General features: G+C 32.8%; 1 protein-coding gene across 1 annotated transcript; it reads left to right on the top strand.

The window, feature by feature from the left end:
- The first annotated feature begins 294 nt into the window (after positions 1-294).
- On the top strand, positions 295-1617 carry LOC112013048 (transcription factor MYB26-like). The gene is made up of 2 exons (XM_024045441.2): positions 295-427; positions 713-1617. Exons 1-2 carry the CDS (start codon positions 295-297, stop codon positions 1615-1617), a joined length of 1038 nt encoding a protein of 345 aa, XP_023901209.2.
- The last annotated feature ends 15194 nt before the right edge of the window (positions 1618-16811 follow it).

The following is a 16811-nucleotide window of genomic DNA, read 5'->3' on the forward strand; positions in this document are numbered from 1 at the left end:
CCATGCAACTCTTACAGAGAAATTAAGATGCAACAACTTTTTTCTCTTTTGCCATAAACCCTAATATACCAATTCAGACCTACATATATATGACCATTTCTATATATATGATCTCTTCTATTCACAGTTTCCACATTCCTTTTCACTCCTAGGGCTAGCTAGATCTAGATTCTCCTTGCTTAATTTCTTTTATATATTCTTCCTTTCTATCACTTTTTCTTTTTGGTAGGTAATACTCAAAGTTGTACTTGTTGTGCCTTTGGATCATATACTACTGATTTAGAGAAAGTGAGGATGAGAAGTCACTCATGTTGCGATAAGCAAAAGGTGAGGAGGGGGCTATGGTCTCCAGAAGAGGATGAGAAACTCATGAACTATATTTCAACTCATGGCCACAGTAGTTGGACCTCAGTTCCAAAACATGCTGGTAATTAACTTGTTCACTTCTATATACTTTCTATGGTGATAATCTAATTAAGTTGCTCTAACTCTCATATATTTGCTTCCTTTAGACCTTAATTTGCAGGCCATCTAACCCTTAGAAAATTTTTTATTATTATTACAATAAGTGAAAAGAAGGAGTTTGAAACTAGGTTCTCCTTAATAGGAGATCTGGGTATATCATATATAGATCTACAAGGTTAACCTGTATAATATTTATTTCCTAGGTTCTTCACCCCTTTTTTTCCCCTTTGCTGGATTTATGATGTAGGCCTACAAAGATGTGGAAAGAGCTGCAGACTAAGATGGATAAATTATCTGAGACCTGGCTTAAAACGAGGAAGTTTCTCTTTCCAAGAAGCAGCTATCATCAAGGAACTCCATAACATTCTTGGAAACAAGTGGTCTCAAATAGCCAAGCACCTACCTGGAAGAACAGATAATGAGATTAAGAATTTTTGGCATTCACACCTAAAGAAGAAGCTCATGTTCCATGCAGTTAAAATTCCTGGGGCTTTAGCAAACTGTCCTGAAATTGACCATCCTATTAGTTCAGAGAAAGGTTTCTCCCCTCTGAATGCAAACCCTAATTTGATCCTACACTCTCAACAAGATCAGCTACACCATCCAGCTCCAATCACAATACTACAAGGTTTAGTTCTTGGTGATCTTGAATTACAACATACCAACTGTTGTCCCACTTTGGTTAATTTCCCACCTCTAATCCCACCAGTACTATCAGATTCATCTTCTTATGCCACTTGGTCATCACTGGGCTATGACCAACCCTATCAACCTGCTCCCAATCAACATGATCAAAATTTCAGCAAGGGAGTCACTCCACATGATACAAGTGGCCCTATGATCAATCCAAGTATCAAAGAAACACCTTATGATAATCCAGAATTTTCATCCAAATTCATGTCATTTGCACCTCCTTTTCCACAATTACTACACCAATCTGCTAGTCTCTCATTTTCTCCATTTGGGTCTTTTTCGTTTGATCATTCACAAGTTCAATCCATCCAAATGGAGTACACTGATGCCATCATATCACCATTGCCATCATCATGTTTATTACCATCACCATCATCATTGACGGCATCATTGTTGCCACCACTACAAAGGTGCCAATTTCTATCAACACCTAATCTTTCTTCAATCTGGGAGCCCTAGACATGGGACTACATGGAGTAGAATAAGGTGTTGTGTACAAAGGGTTTCTTCAAATATGCATAAGAACTAAGTGGAAGGAAGAATAAAGAAAAACCAAAATGCTGCCAATTCAATGCGATTTATGGAGTATTAATTGTGCTCAAGTTCTAAAATTATGTTTAGGTTATTTGATTGTTCAACCCACATGCATTTTCAGTGATCTAGTACACTACTACCACCCAGGTTTCATTGCTATTTTCAGTAAGGGCTCTCTCTCTCTCTCTCTCTCTCTCTCTCTCTCTCTCACACACACACACACACACACACACAGTAAGGACATCATGCGAAGACAAATTACACAATATACATAGCCAAATGCAAAAGTGAAAGTGATACAGAGAGAGAGAGAGGCCGGAATGAATATGACACTCACCTAATTAAGGACTAAGATGTTGCAGATGAGTACGTATTACATAACATTTGTCAAAAAAAGTGCAAAGCAAAAGGCTTATTGCCAGGGAAAAAAAAACCTGTAATGGAGGAAGGTTAAGCATAATCCTCTAATTATCAATCTCTTAAGGGGTTTGTCATTAATATATATACCGTTTAATTAAATTGGTACTTACCAACTTGATATAAGGGATCTACATATATATGCATGCATGGTTTTTATATGTATATTTATCTACTATTAGTATTAGGGGTATATTGATGACATGCCCCTTAAGGGAATGATGACAAGTTCGCAGTTCGGCTTATCATATTTAGGAAAAGAAAAGTAAGGAAAGGAGGATTAGTGAGGTGAAATCAGCCATGGAGAAATGGGTACAGTCACTCTGTTGGTTGTGAGGATGATGATGATGAGTCATGTTGTCAGATCTAAAGCAAATAAAGCTTGTTGTTGAGGATGATGACGAGTTCTATTCTCTCTTTTTTTCTTTTTCTTTTTTTGGTAGAAAGTTCTATTCTCTTTTATTGGTGCTTTTGTTTTTTGGATTTCTATTTTCTAGGGATATCGGTTTGGAGTACCATTTTGATGGATTCCTTTAAAATTTGAATGAGAAATTTGTGAATACAACTTTTATGCTATAATTTTTGCCACAATTATGACATGTATAATTATAAATAATTGAGAAAATATAGTGGGTATATATAGAAATAATTGTTCACCAATATAATCACAATATATGTTATCAAATTGTGATGAATGATATGGTACTAGAAGAATTGAATTTGAATATAACATCAGCTTATATTTTGAGTTGAGAAAACAAGGTTTTTTCAGCTAAAAAGTCCCAACAAATGTTGAAGGAGTGCAGCAATGATGCTTTTTTGGGGCAAGTCAACTACAAATAATAATATAAAAAAAGGTTTGTTTGTTTTATTACTTTGATTTTTTTTTTAAATTTCATTATTCTTTTTTTTTTAAGTGACGCTGTTTTGGATGGGTTAAAGGCAGAAATATGACAGAACGAAAGACCTGCATTAACATTGTTGTGATACTTAGTAACGTAAATTGTAAGTTCTGAAAGTTGAGAAACCAAATTAAAAGCAATCTCAAATTTAAAGGGTGTAAAGTGCATTTTATCCATCCCAAAAAAAAAAAATACAAAAATACAAAAGCAAATATTCGAGCTCTAATTAAAGTGTTAGGTATTAGCATTATGAATAGGAAAAATATAAAGAATTATAGTTAAGGTAAAATTGCTTATATGTATCAATTCATGTAATTCAGTCCTTTATCGCGAGCTAGACGATAAACACTTAACTACATACACACAGAGGCCTAATAAGGGGGAGAGGAAAGGACCATCACAAATAATATATGCCTTTCATTTTAAGTAGATCTAAGTGCCTATTTGGCATTGATGTGGGAAATAGAGTTTTATCTATAGAGTTTTATAAGCAGTAGATTTATTTATGATATATATCATATATGTGTCTATTAGGCACTGTTGTAAAAGGTAAAGGTTTAATTGTAAAGATTTTACAATATAGAGTTTTAATTGAAAACCTTTTAATGTTTCAAGTGTTTGGAAAAGTACGATAAACTGTGTTTTAAAATTCTGAATTTAAAAAGCATAATAATAAATTGTAGAGCTTTTCGAATTTCAACCTTAGGAACCCACTTAAAACTCTTTAGCTAGCTAAACATTTAACAATTTTTGCCAAACACACTCATTGCACTTAATTTGAAAAGCTCTTTAACGTCTTGGATGTTTGGCAAATTACGATGACTAGCGTTTTTAAGTTATGGATTTATAAAACATAAACAGTGAATTGTAGAGCTTTTTCTTCTTAAAAGCTCTAAAATTCAACGTTAACATTAAAGTTGTTTTTTAGCTTTAAATAGCCCCCTAACACTTCTCAGTGAAAATTTCTGCCAAAAGAGCTTTAAAGATCTCAAAGTACTTTTCTGATAGTGTGACACCATAAATATGAGAATATATGCAAAGTGCTATTATGGCCAACATGAAGCAATAAACCTGGTCTAAACACACCAGTGATACCCATTTAAATATTAATCATAATCTTTCATTACTGATGTGTCACCTAAGAAAAAGGTTTCAACACAAGTACTTCTTACATAATCATGCCCATCCCAATACTATTTCTACCATGAACTCTTAGACAATGAACTTTTAATTTCATATATAAGAGGGGGGTACTGCAAAAGTGTCACGTTCTTCTTAAAGAGTGTTGAGGCTCAACAAATAAGAACATTTTGTAATGTCTGATAGCTCAAAACCATGCAACATTAATATTTGAAGGAGACCACCGCCTTTACAGATTCCGTCCCTCATATACCCAGAACGGTATGGCATGCTAACCGTGCATGGTATGCTCTCAGAAATACAAAAGCAAAAGTTGGCCACGGTCCCTAACTGCAATCACATGCAGTGGACATAATTATTATTCTGATATGCATTACCACAAATTAAGGATATACTAGCCAATTTCATGCCTACGTTATCTAAAGTCTATCTCATAGATAATATATTTGCACGACTGGACTTCCAATTCCAGGTAGACACATTGGAAGGCTGTTCTATACAGTACTTAGCTTCCTTTTTTCTGAATAGTTGAACTACGATGCATTTTTTTTAATGCTTAAATCAATCAATGTAGAGTACTTGGAAATTGATTGCTGTAAGTAGAGTTCAAAAAAAAAAACAAAAAACAAAAAACAAAAACAAAAACAAAAAAAAAAAAACAAAGAACAAAAAAAAAGTAAAAAATCTTTAAAATTCATATCCAATAAAAAGATATTGGATAGAGTTGTAGCCAATAACTACAACTAAATTTGTATCCAAACTTTGTCATTTTCAAAATTTAAGTCCAATTAAAAAAAATATTAAGTAGTGAGAATGGGCCACGGCAGGCCCGAAGTAATGCAAGCAAAGAAAGTAAGGGGTAATTGATGCAAGCCATGAACCCTAAGAATGAGGATAAGGTAATTGGGCTGGAGAAGCCCAATAAAGTTAGTAAAAGCCCATGAGAATACAGAGTTAGGAAAAGGATCAAGGAAGCCCAAGAAAAGTAAACGGGCCAAGGATGCTCAAGAGAAAACAAATAGGACATAGGAGCCCGCAAGCAACGTAATAAAAGACCAATGGCCATATCTCTGCTTTAACTATTGATTTTTTGGGTTAATCGCTGTTTGCGATAGTGTTTTCCGTTCGCTGGTTAAACTCATCTTGGATAACTGTCCAAAGGTTTTTCTTGAATTGCCCAGAAGGCATGTTCCCTTTGGCTTCTTCTTCCACCAACACATCAATGAAGTGATTTTCTACTGGTGCAGGCCATAACTTGAAATCCTTAGCATCGGATGGGTCTGCCATCTAATAAGACATACACACTTAAGCCATAAATATCCACTAACATGGATAGTAGGCATGACAGACTATACATGGTTGCCTAGTAAATTCAGGTTTCTGTTTTCCTAATTAGTTTTATGATTTCTCAACTTAAACCTAACCCTAAACCCTAAACCCTAAACCAGTAACTGCACAATAGTAAAATAGTCGTTTGAACATAAAACTCTACCAAACAAGTTATAGCATTATATATAAAAGAAAGTGATACATATAGAGCAACTCAGAGTCAAGATTAACTCAAAGCAGTTATTACAGGTATGTTTTGAAGACATTTTTTGCAAACAAGTTACATATAGCATGGAAGAAGAAAAAAAAAAAAAAAACCAAATCTAGAATCACAATTATAAATTATTTGTAGGGAATCAATTAACCAATTTAGACCTTTATTAGCTTCAGGAAGCCCATTTCACAAATTATACGTATATGAACAGTTAGAAGGGCATGGAGGAAAAACATGTCCAACATTAAGAACAACAAGCAACAATCAACAGCAACCAAGAACAAATTTTAGTAACAGCAAACATGAACTTTGAATTTAACAGAAACATTAAACACTTACCTTAGGTGCAGGAATTACGTTGGAGGAGGATGATGAAAATGGTGGAATGACTAAAAAGGATGAAGCAGTGTCTGCAAGCTCCATATGTAATGTCAAACGCAATTTGAAGGGCAGTTAAGGTGNTATTGTTAATGGGACAAAGTTTGGTTATAATCGATAACTACAATTTCTACTAAAATATTAACATGAATGCATATTTTAAAATTTTAATCGTTGGATTGCATGTTCTTTATATTATTAAGATGCATATCAAATTTTGTACCAACTGAATATTATTCACTATTTGATCTATAAACTTATTTTTTATTTATAAGTTTAAACTACAAAAACTTGAAATTTAAATATTTAATTGATGACATAACTATTAATTTTTCATATTCTATAAATTTTGCAAGTATAAAGAATATAAGAAGAAAATGTAATTCAATGATGGATTAGTTAAAATTCATATCCAATAAAAAGATATTGGATAGAGTTGTAGCCAATAACTACAACTAAATTTGTATCCAAACTTTGTCATTTTCAAAATTTAAGTCCAATTAAAAAAAATATTAAGTAGTGAGAATGGGCCACGGCAGGCCCGAAGTAATGCAAGCAAAGAAAGTAAGGGGTAATTGATGCAAGCCATGAACCCTAAGAATGAGGATAAGGTAATTGGGCTGGAGAAGCCCAATAAAGTTAGTAAAAGCCCATGAGAATACAGAGTTAGGAAAAGGATCAAGGAAGCCCAAGAAAAGTAAACGGGCCAAGGATGCTCAAGAGAAAACAAATAGGACATAGGAGCCCGCAAGCAACGTAATAAAAGACCAATGGCCATATCTCTGCTTTAACTATTGATTTTTTGGGTTAATCGCTGTTTGCGATAGTGTTTTCCGTTCGCTGGTTAAACTCATCTTGGATAACTGTCCAAAGGTTTTTCTTGAATTGCCCAGAAGGCATGTTCCCTTTGGCTTCTTCTTCCACCAACACATCAATGAAGTGATTTTCTACTGGTGCAGGCCATAACTTGAAATCCTTAGCATCGGATGGGTCTGCCATCTAATAAGACATACACACTTAAGCCATAAATATCCACTAACATGGATAGTAGGCATGACAGACTATACATGGTTGCCTAGTAAATTCAGGTTTCTGTTTTCCTAATTAGTTTTATGATTTCTCAACTTAAACCTAACCCTAAACCCTAAACCCTAAACCAGTAACTGCACAATAGTAAAATAGTCGTTTGAACATAAAACTCTACCAAACAAGTTATAGCTTATATATAAAAAAGAATGATACATATAGAGCAACTCAGAGTCAAGATTAACTCAAAGCAGTTATTACAGGTATGTTTTGAAGACATTTTTTTGCAAACAAGTTACATATAGCATGGAGAGAAGAAGAAAAAAAAAAAAAAAAAAAAAATAGAAAACGCAATTTGAAGGGCAGTTAAGGTGATTTGAGATAAAGCCTATTGTGGGTTTGACAAAATCCAACAATAAATAGTGCTCAAGGGTGTGGTTGGGTTGTGGGAGTAAATATGGTAAGTAAGGAGGTTGAAAAGCCATACGATTTGGGGTGTACTTTGTGGTGAATTTAGGGCTTTAATTTTGGGAGATCTACTTAACGATTATGAAGGAGATGATGGCCATTGGGACGAGTTATGGTGGATTGGGTAGGTGTGTGAGATTAATGGAGGGTGTGTGAGTTATGGTTATACAACATGGTTGTGCAAGAGGGACAGGAGAAAAGCTTATAGAGTTCCTTGCTGCACAAACGCGTGGGAGAAACGTTGCTAAGAGGCCACACTGCACTGACATGTGGGAGAGAAGAGACCATCTGCTTATACGCGTGGGAGAGCACAGTGAATTTACCTCAAGTGGGCCCAGAGTGTTGGACTCTTATGTGAAACACAAATTCAAACAACGCTTGAACACTAAACTCAAAAAACAAATTTCAGCATGGGACCCACCTATTTGGGTGTTTAAACAGCAAACAACATTGCTGAAGATAGGATACCAAACGGGCCCTTAATCTCTGGGTCTTTGATCTTATATAGGGTTTAATGTTGTCCATGACATAAAACATATTAGGATCAGCTTGCAAAGTGTCCAGTAGTGATGATGAGAAAAGGAACCTAGATCAAGGAATTTAAGATATGGATTAATATCAGCCACAAAAAACCTTACTTTAATACGATAAGTAAAACTTAACTAGAGAGAGAGAGAGAGAGAGAGAGAGAGGGCTTAACATAAGTCCACCTCGCATTAAAAGGTTATATAGACAGTAGAAAGTCTCTAATAATTATATTTTTACTATTATTTTTTATGTATTACAATACCACCGTGCACCCTTAGTATGGTTGTCACTCCACAAATATAAGTGCTTTATAAGGTGTAGGAGGCAAAGGTTGGGGTTCAAGTTTCCAGGAGAAAACTTCACACGCATATACACTTAAATTAAGTTAAAGTAGAATTTCTATTTTGTATAAATAAATAAATAAATAAAAATTATTACAATGAATCTTCTTCTTTTTTTCTTTTTTCTTTTTTTTTTTTTTGAGAAAGAAACTTATTGATTTTATAAATGTAAATCAACTATATCCAATTGTAAAATTGAAACAAAATGCGATGAGATATCTTCTATCCATACTTGAAAATTTGATATACATAATACATTTTTCGCTAGACTATGAGCTACCCTATTGCCGTTTCTCTTAATGTGAGAATACAACAATCTCTTAATGTGAGATGTTTGCTAATAATTATGTATTACAATGAATCTGTTGAAGGATATTTGTTGTAATTTAAAATTTAAAATAACCCAAGGTTGTAATTAATTAATTTTAGTAGCAAAAAAACTATAATTAATTATTTTTTTATAGTTTAATGGTTACACTTACATACCACAACTATAATTAGTTATACAATAACTCAGATTAAATATGTAACACAGAGATCGTAACTAAGATTTGAATCTTTTTATCTCAAACAATAATTCAATAATTAAGGTCTAAAGCTATCATTAGCTACGTTTTGACATTGATTTTTGTAGTGGACGACTGGACGGTGATTCTGTGGCCCAAAAGCAATTGAAACCATTCATTTCGGAAACTATCTACTTCTATCAAAATCAAAATGGCCCATCAAGTTAGGGCCCTTATTGGGAAGAATCATAATGAGCCAAGAAAATTTTATTTTTTTAAATTATTTTCACTTTATTGATAATCTCTCTCTCTCTCTCTCTCTCTCTCTCTCTCTCTCTCTTTTTTCTTTTTTGGTAGTTAGACATTTTCAACCTTTCATTTTCTTGGAAGGAAGTAAAAAACTTGTTTTTTTCTAATTTATTGATAGTTAGGGTGAGAAGATTTGAATCCTAGATGTTTTTATTGAAAATACCAAAATGTGTTAATTGAGGTACAAATCTATTAACAGTAAAAAAATTTCTTAGTCTAATACTTTAAGGGAAAATAAAAGCAACAAAATTCTTCTAAAGTTAGATTACATGTTTAAGGTTTGTTCATTTTTTGACAAACAAGCTCGAGCTCTACTAGGCCTTTAAATGAGAATTTTAAATGGTTTATTTAATTTTATTTAAAACACAAGTCAAATTAGAGCTCATTATCAAGTTAGATTACATGTTTAAGGTTTGTTCATTTCTTGTCAAACAAGCTCGAGCTTGTTTACAAGTTACTCCATATTTGATTAATTTATTCTTTTCTCATATATATAGTAAAAGAAGTGTTACGTTTACAATATTTCACAATAAATCATATATAGGTGATAAGTTGTTATTTCTTCCAATTTGAACTCTCCACTTGAATTACTTTTTTACCAACCAATAACAACAAATAATAACCTGCCACTTAAGATTTGTTGTAAACATATTATAAAAATATTGTAGATATAGCATTTCTCTATATAGGCCTTTAAATGAGAATTTTAAATAGTTTATTTTATTTTATTTTAAACACAAGTCATATTAGAGTTCATTATCAAGTTAGATTACATGTTTAAGGTTTGTTCATTTCTTGTCAACAAGTTTGAGCTTGTTTACAAGTTACTCGGTATTTGATTAATTTATTATTTCCTCATATACATATTAAGAGAAGTGTTACGTCTACAATATTTCACAACAAATATTATATAGGTGATAAGTTGTTGTTGCTTCCAATTTGAACTCTCCACTTGAATTACTTTTTTACCTACTAATAATAAAAAATAATAACCTACCAATTTATTCATTTCTTGTCAAACAAGCTTGAGCTTGTTTACAAGTTACTCGGTATTTGATTAATTTATTATTTCCTCATATACATATTAAAAGAAGTGTTACGTCCACAATATGTCACAACAAATAATATATAGGTGATAAGTTGTTGTTGCTTCCAATTTGAACTCTCCACTTGAATTACTTTTTTACCCACTAATAACAAAAAATAATAACCTGTAGGGTCAGTTTTTGTCGCCCAAGCCCAAAAGATATGGGTTGGAGTCCCAACGAACCCAGAACAATGAATTTGTAGAGAGTGGGCGAAAGAGCTGGGCTGGTTATGAAGCACAGAACAGTCAGTTAGGTCACGTGCAATAATGATAGCGTGAACTAAAGATCGGATAACTCCATGAATGAATGTCCGAAGAGGTGTTTTATTGAATAAACAGTGATTACAACGTTCAGAGCTACAGTCAAGCTTTTCTCTCTCTTTCTGTTTCTTTCTTCTCCCCCCTGTTATCCGGGACCCTTCTTCTTTATATAGCATCCCTTCCTATAATCTCCATCATCCACTTGTTCTTCATCCATGCATCCACTCGAGTGCATGTCATGTCGTGTGTCTACTTTAGTTCTTTGTGAGTGGCAGTAGCTGAGGTTGCACTGTTCAGGGGTCTTCTCCACATAAATGCGGCCAGAAAAGCTGTTGCAGCGCATTAAATGCAGTGGTACCAGCCTTTCCTTCAGATATTTTCTAGTTCTGATCATTTCCGGATCCATCCAGAGTCCATCATCACCGTTGGGATTGTTGGGGAGGTTAGTCGGACTTTTCACACATTCGTTTGATCAAAGCTCATCATAGCCGAGGAGAAAAACATTCTCGGACAAATGGTGGCCTCCTCGGACGACACTCCCCTTCTGTTTCTAGGCTTCCTGCTTTAGGTGGGCCGCCCCAACCATCTATTAATTCTCGGAAACACCATGGCCCTTAATCAGTGGGTTCCGGGCCCATTAAGTAGCTTTGGGCTTTTCCCCCCACATAACCTATCACTTAAGATTTGTTGTAAAAATATTATAAAAATATTGTAGATATAACATTTCTCTATATAGTAAAACACCATGAATACAAATTTTACCCTTACAAAAAAAAAATATACAAATATTAATAACTAAATTAGAGTTGAATTGTATTATTTGACTTAATTAGATAAAATTATTTTCGTTTAAAAATTTTATAAAATGTAGATTACCAAGTTTGTAGTGTTACAAATTATATATAATTTATACTATGAAATGGATTATTGATATTCTCAATAAACTATAAACAGTAATTTGATATTTTATTAATTTATTTATAAATTTATACAATCCAATCTTAAATTTATATAAATCTATTTTTATATATACATGTATACATATATAAATTTACACAACCCAATCTCAAATTTATATGAACTAGATAAGAATGAGGTGTCATAAACACTTCTTTATTATGAAAAAAAAAAATGTAAGAAAGGACAAATATAAAATTTTAACATCATCTTCTTACATGTACATTTTATAAGCTTTTGGTGAAAATATTCATGTAAAAAATCAAAAATTTAAAAGCTCATTTTTGGAGGGTGTTTGCATTTGAAATAATGAAAATAAAAGCTAGATTTTTCATTGAAATGCAGCTAGTCATATATATATATATATATATATTTTTTTTTTTTTTGAGAAAAAATAAATAGTAGGGGAGGGCATGTGGGATTTGAATTAGAGACTTCCGAAAAATATAAAGTATAAAGGATGTCATTAGATTTTGAATTAGTCTTCTCAACGAAAAATGCATCAAACTTAAAGCAATTAAAATCAGTTATATTGTTCCTAAACAGTATATATGTAGGAATATGATCCGAAATGCTCCTGTTTTTTTTGTTCTGTCTTCTTCTTCTTCTTCTTCTTCTTTTTTTTTTTTTTTCTTTTTAATTTTTTTTTTAACGGAGAGAAATTCTACTGGTTTTTACTTTTTACTCTTTTTATTTTTATTTTTATGGGAGTTACTTTTTTTTTTTTTTTTTTTTAACTTTTTACTCTCTATGATGGGAGTTAATTTAATCTTTGCACCTACTTGTTAATAATGATGGACATTTGAATTCTTATTGAGCACTAATTCATTTGTTGACCATTTAGTTCTTTTCAAATGTCTTCATTAAAAAAAAAAAAGTTCTTTTCAAATGTCAAAATCCAATTTATTGGCAAGGATCATGTTTTATGTAGCATCCTAGTGGCCACCATAAATGGTTCATAATGTTTACGAGGTGACTAATCTATATTGCGAGATCTACATGGATTTCTCTGTGATTGATTTCTTGATAATAATAGGATAATTCAGCAACATATAATGACCCATTTCACCCTATAATTAATTTAATTCTTTTTACTTTTTTTTAAAGAGAATTTAATTCTTTTACTTGTTATTCTTTTTGGAGAAGTTACCGAGTATAAGCATTATAGAGAAATACCAAAGTGAATTCGACATAATTTTTTTTTTTGCACAAAAACAATAATCTTTGTCAAGATTGATTGTTGCTTTTTGATATTTTCAACAAAGATATCAATGTTTAAATTTTCCAATTATTGTAAGTTGTATCCAATGGATCATATATTAAAAAAAGAGAGTAAATTATTCAATTTTTGAGTAAAAGAGAGATGATATTGTCTTAAACTCATAGCTCTCAAAGATTTAATTTGAGACGAACTTTTTACGAGACCTTTTGAGGCCATGTGATTGAGCCTAACAACCTCTTCTTTGTCACGTCATCCTAACAATATTTTTGTCACCTTATTGTGAGCTCAATTAATGTATGATAAAGAAAGTTTAAGGCATATTTTTTTTATTTCATGCATCGTTAAGGAAATAAATTAATAATTAGAATAATATCAATTTTACATATATTAATTTCAGCTTGTGTTATTATTACATATGTATCAATCACAATGTATCATATTAAAAATTGTAAAAGAAGTTGGGAAAACTGTAGTTAAGTTACGCATTACACCTTTTAATTTTGATAGGTTTTCGAATCAGTCCTCTAATTTTATATATTTTTCATTAATGAAGTGGACAGAAAGTATTGAATTGACAAGAATAAAAGTTAAATAATTAAAATGAACAAGTGCCGACAAAACTTTTATCTATATACATGGGTAAATGGTTGGAGTGTTGTACCATGCATTTCCCCAAAAACTATGGTACCTTCCTCCAAGCCTGCAAGTGTCAAGAGAAAAGGTTTTTCAGAAACGATAACACAAGTCGTTTTATTGAAAAAAACGATCATGTCACATGTCCTTCAGTATAAATAGTACCATATATTGTTCAGCAAAACGTATTGAAAAAAACGATCATATCACACGTCCTTCGGTATAAATAGTTCCATAAATTGTTCAGCAAAACGTTAGAAGTCTTTCCAGACAAAGTTTTGTTATTAGACAATTCAACTAATAAAGATTATTCGGTGTAGACATGTCATGTGTTACAACAGACAATTCGTTTAGAACCATATATGTGCTAGATATTGTTTATTTATGTGTATATATATGGTACTAGTGCTACAGCCTACAAAACTTTTATATAAGATTTTTGGAAACTTTTAATTTTCCCTTATCCTTCATCTTTTACAAGTATGAGATTATCATGTGAAAGTTTGCACACCTAATTACCGAGTGCTGATTTAGACTTCCAAATTTTGATTACGGTTTTGATTAATTAAGAATAATCAACTATTAATATAGAATTTACGTAATTAACTGATTAATCAATCGAACTACCAAACAATAGCATGGATAAACATAAATGAACAATGCAATAATGTAAAGGGTAGTAAGCCAGTAAGTAAACAGGATGCGAACCAAAGATAAAATGCAATGTATTATAGAATAGGAAAACCAAAGAATTCAATAAAAAACCTCTCTGTGGCACTTCAAATCAGAAATGATTCATTAGCGAATAAGTTAGAGTACAAGAATACACAAAGACCTTCCAAGTTTATGCTATTTAATGTACTTAAGCTCTTTAAGCTCTAGATACCAATGGGCTTATAGATATTGTCTTTACTAACTTTTCAGATCCCGCAACACTGCTCAATGTACGTTTGGATAGCGTTTTGCGCGTCCAGCATTCAGCGGTTTTGGTGGGTCCTATTCACTATTCACAAGACCTGTAAGTTTTATTTATTTATTTCTTCAGAAAACAACTTTTTTTTTTTTTTGAAAACCTTCAGAAAAACAACTTTAAAACAAGGTTCATGGTACTATTACACATTTAAAAATTATTTTGTTACAATATTTTCAGTTTTCAGCAGTAAGCGATATCCAAACAAATAATTAGTTACACCACCAAGCCTCCATGGTTGAAAATGCATTCAAGCTCCAATGCTTTCCTAAAGTCCAAACAACAATCTACACTCAGTGTGGGGAAGAAGGTAAATTCATGGAATTACACCACCAAGCCTCCCACAACACTGCTTAGTTACTCCTAAGTTTCACTAATCTGACAATTAATTCTTCATCAGCTTTAAACCTAACCTGAAAACATTAAAGTCCTACAAAATACAGATAAATAAATGCATGGAATTGCAACAAAATTTGGTATAGATTAAAGCCAACAAAGCGCACGAGAAAATTCACAACTTAACATCACCTAAAATTTTTTGGGTTAAAGCATGCAGGCAACTAAATCCATCGGAATATATTATATAGTTAATGGTCTCCTTGGTACTCTTTCCAGCTACCAACTGTGATAACAACCCTGCAGGAACGTCTCTGTAGAGTCTCTGTAGAGTCTCTTATCTGTTTGGAATTTTCTCTTTGAACTAACTACCGATTTTAATAATTAATCTTTATAGAAACAAAGAAAATGATCTGGTTTTGGTAATGAAAGTCATACACAAAGTCCAACTTTTTACAACTTGGGACAAAGATGTATTTAAGAATTCAAGATTGTTGTACGGAAATATCATATAATATACATTACTCTTCTGTGCTCTATATATACACATTCTTATGCTATGGTGGCTCCATAATGATGATTAAAACTTAATTAGTAGTTAATAAGCTGCTAATCTGGCACTTTGTGTCTTCATCACCCACGGTACATCCATACCTAACGACCATATTACTTTTGCGTTATTTAATTTTTCATGCTTAATTAACTCAGCATGACTTATTTTAGTCAATTTTGTCATCTTAAAATAGTCTTATGGATAACAATAATGCAGCCGTTACCATTGAAACTTCCATTCTAGAAGCTGACAAAAGCGCCTAAATGACGGCTCAAGGCATCTACATTTCATGTTATTGGGGAATGGTCGGACTTTTTTGCTTTGTTGTTAAACCCAAACTTAAAACACACTATTAAGAGTAAGATCCGGAGGTTCTCAAGGTGCAGACTGCAGTACGTAAGGTTGTATATGAATTGAGATGTTTATAAATAACAAATAGCTAGACTAAGCTAGGCTTGGAAAGAAATTTGTCAANCAGAAACCTCATTATCACTAAGGTTACAGCCATAGCTTTACCCTTTGTCCTTAAGAATGTAGGACATTCAGATTTCACATGACCATACCCTTGACAGCCAAAAAACTGAGGACCCAAAGAGTTATTAGAAGGTTGAACAAAATTTTCTCTAGGTTTTTCAAAATTTTTAACCTTAGTGGGATCATTCTTCCTAAAATTTCTAGGTTCAGCAGTGTAAGTACCTCTTGCCTTTCTATTTGTATTCCTAAGAAGTTCTTAAAATTTTTGGCAAGATAGGCAATCTCTGTAGCAGAGAGCTCATCATCAAATCCACCACCATCAACATCATCAACTGACTTAAGAGCCATTGATTTGGATTTGTTTCACTTTAGGTAGGTCAGACTCATAGGATTGAAGAGATCCTACAAGCTCATCAACAGGGATGGAGTCCACATCCTTGCTTTCAGTTATGTTAGTCACTTTGGGTCTAAAGTCTTCAGTTAAAGATCTAAGTATCTTCCTAACAATCTTAGGTTGATCATAGATTTCACCCAAATTAAAAGCAGAATTAACAATATCATTCAGTTTGGCATAAAATTCATCAAAGGATTCATCATCAGACATCTTAATGCTTTCAAACCTAGAAGTTAATTGCTGCAGTTTGTTTATCTTAACTGCCTTTGTGCCTTCATGCACAGTTTGGAGGATTTTCCAAGCAGTATGAGCAACCTCAACATTAGAGATTCTCTTAAATTCCTCCATAGAAACAGCATTAAAGATAGCATTCATAGCTTTGCTATTGAACTTGCTGCTTCTTTTCAGAAGTTTGCCACTCACTCACAGGAGTAGCGGCTTCTCCCAATCCGTATTCAACGGAATTCCAAACCCTTTCATCAATGGATTTCAGGAATGCTTTCATCCTTACTTTCCAATAAGCATAGTTGTTCCCATCAAAATGAGGAGGAACAAACAGAGAGTGTCCATGCTCCATGACAACAGGGGTCAAGGATCAGCTCAGAGATTAAAAATCTCAAACAAAAAGAGCTACCTGCTCTGATACCACTTGAACGGTTTTAGACCCCTTAAAC

The sequence above is a fragment of the Quercus suber genome, unplaced genomic scaffold (assembly GCF_002906115.3).
Source record: "Quercus suber isolate HL8 unplaced genomic scaffold, Cork oak 2.0 scaffold_392, whole genome shotgun sequence".
Lineage (NCBI taxonomy): Eukaryota > Viridiplantae > Streptophyta > Magnoliopsida > Fagales > Fagaceae > Quercus > Quercus suber.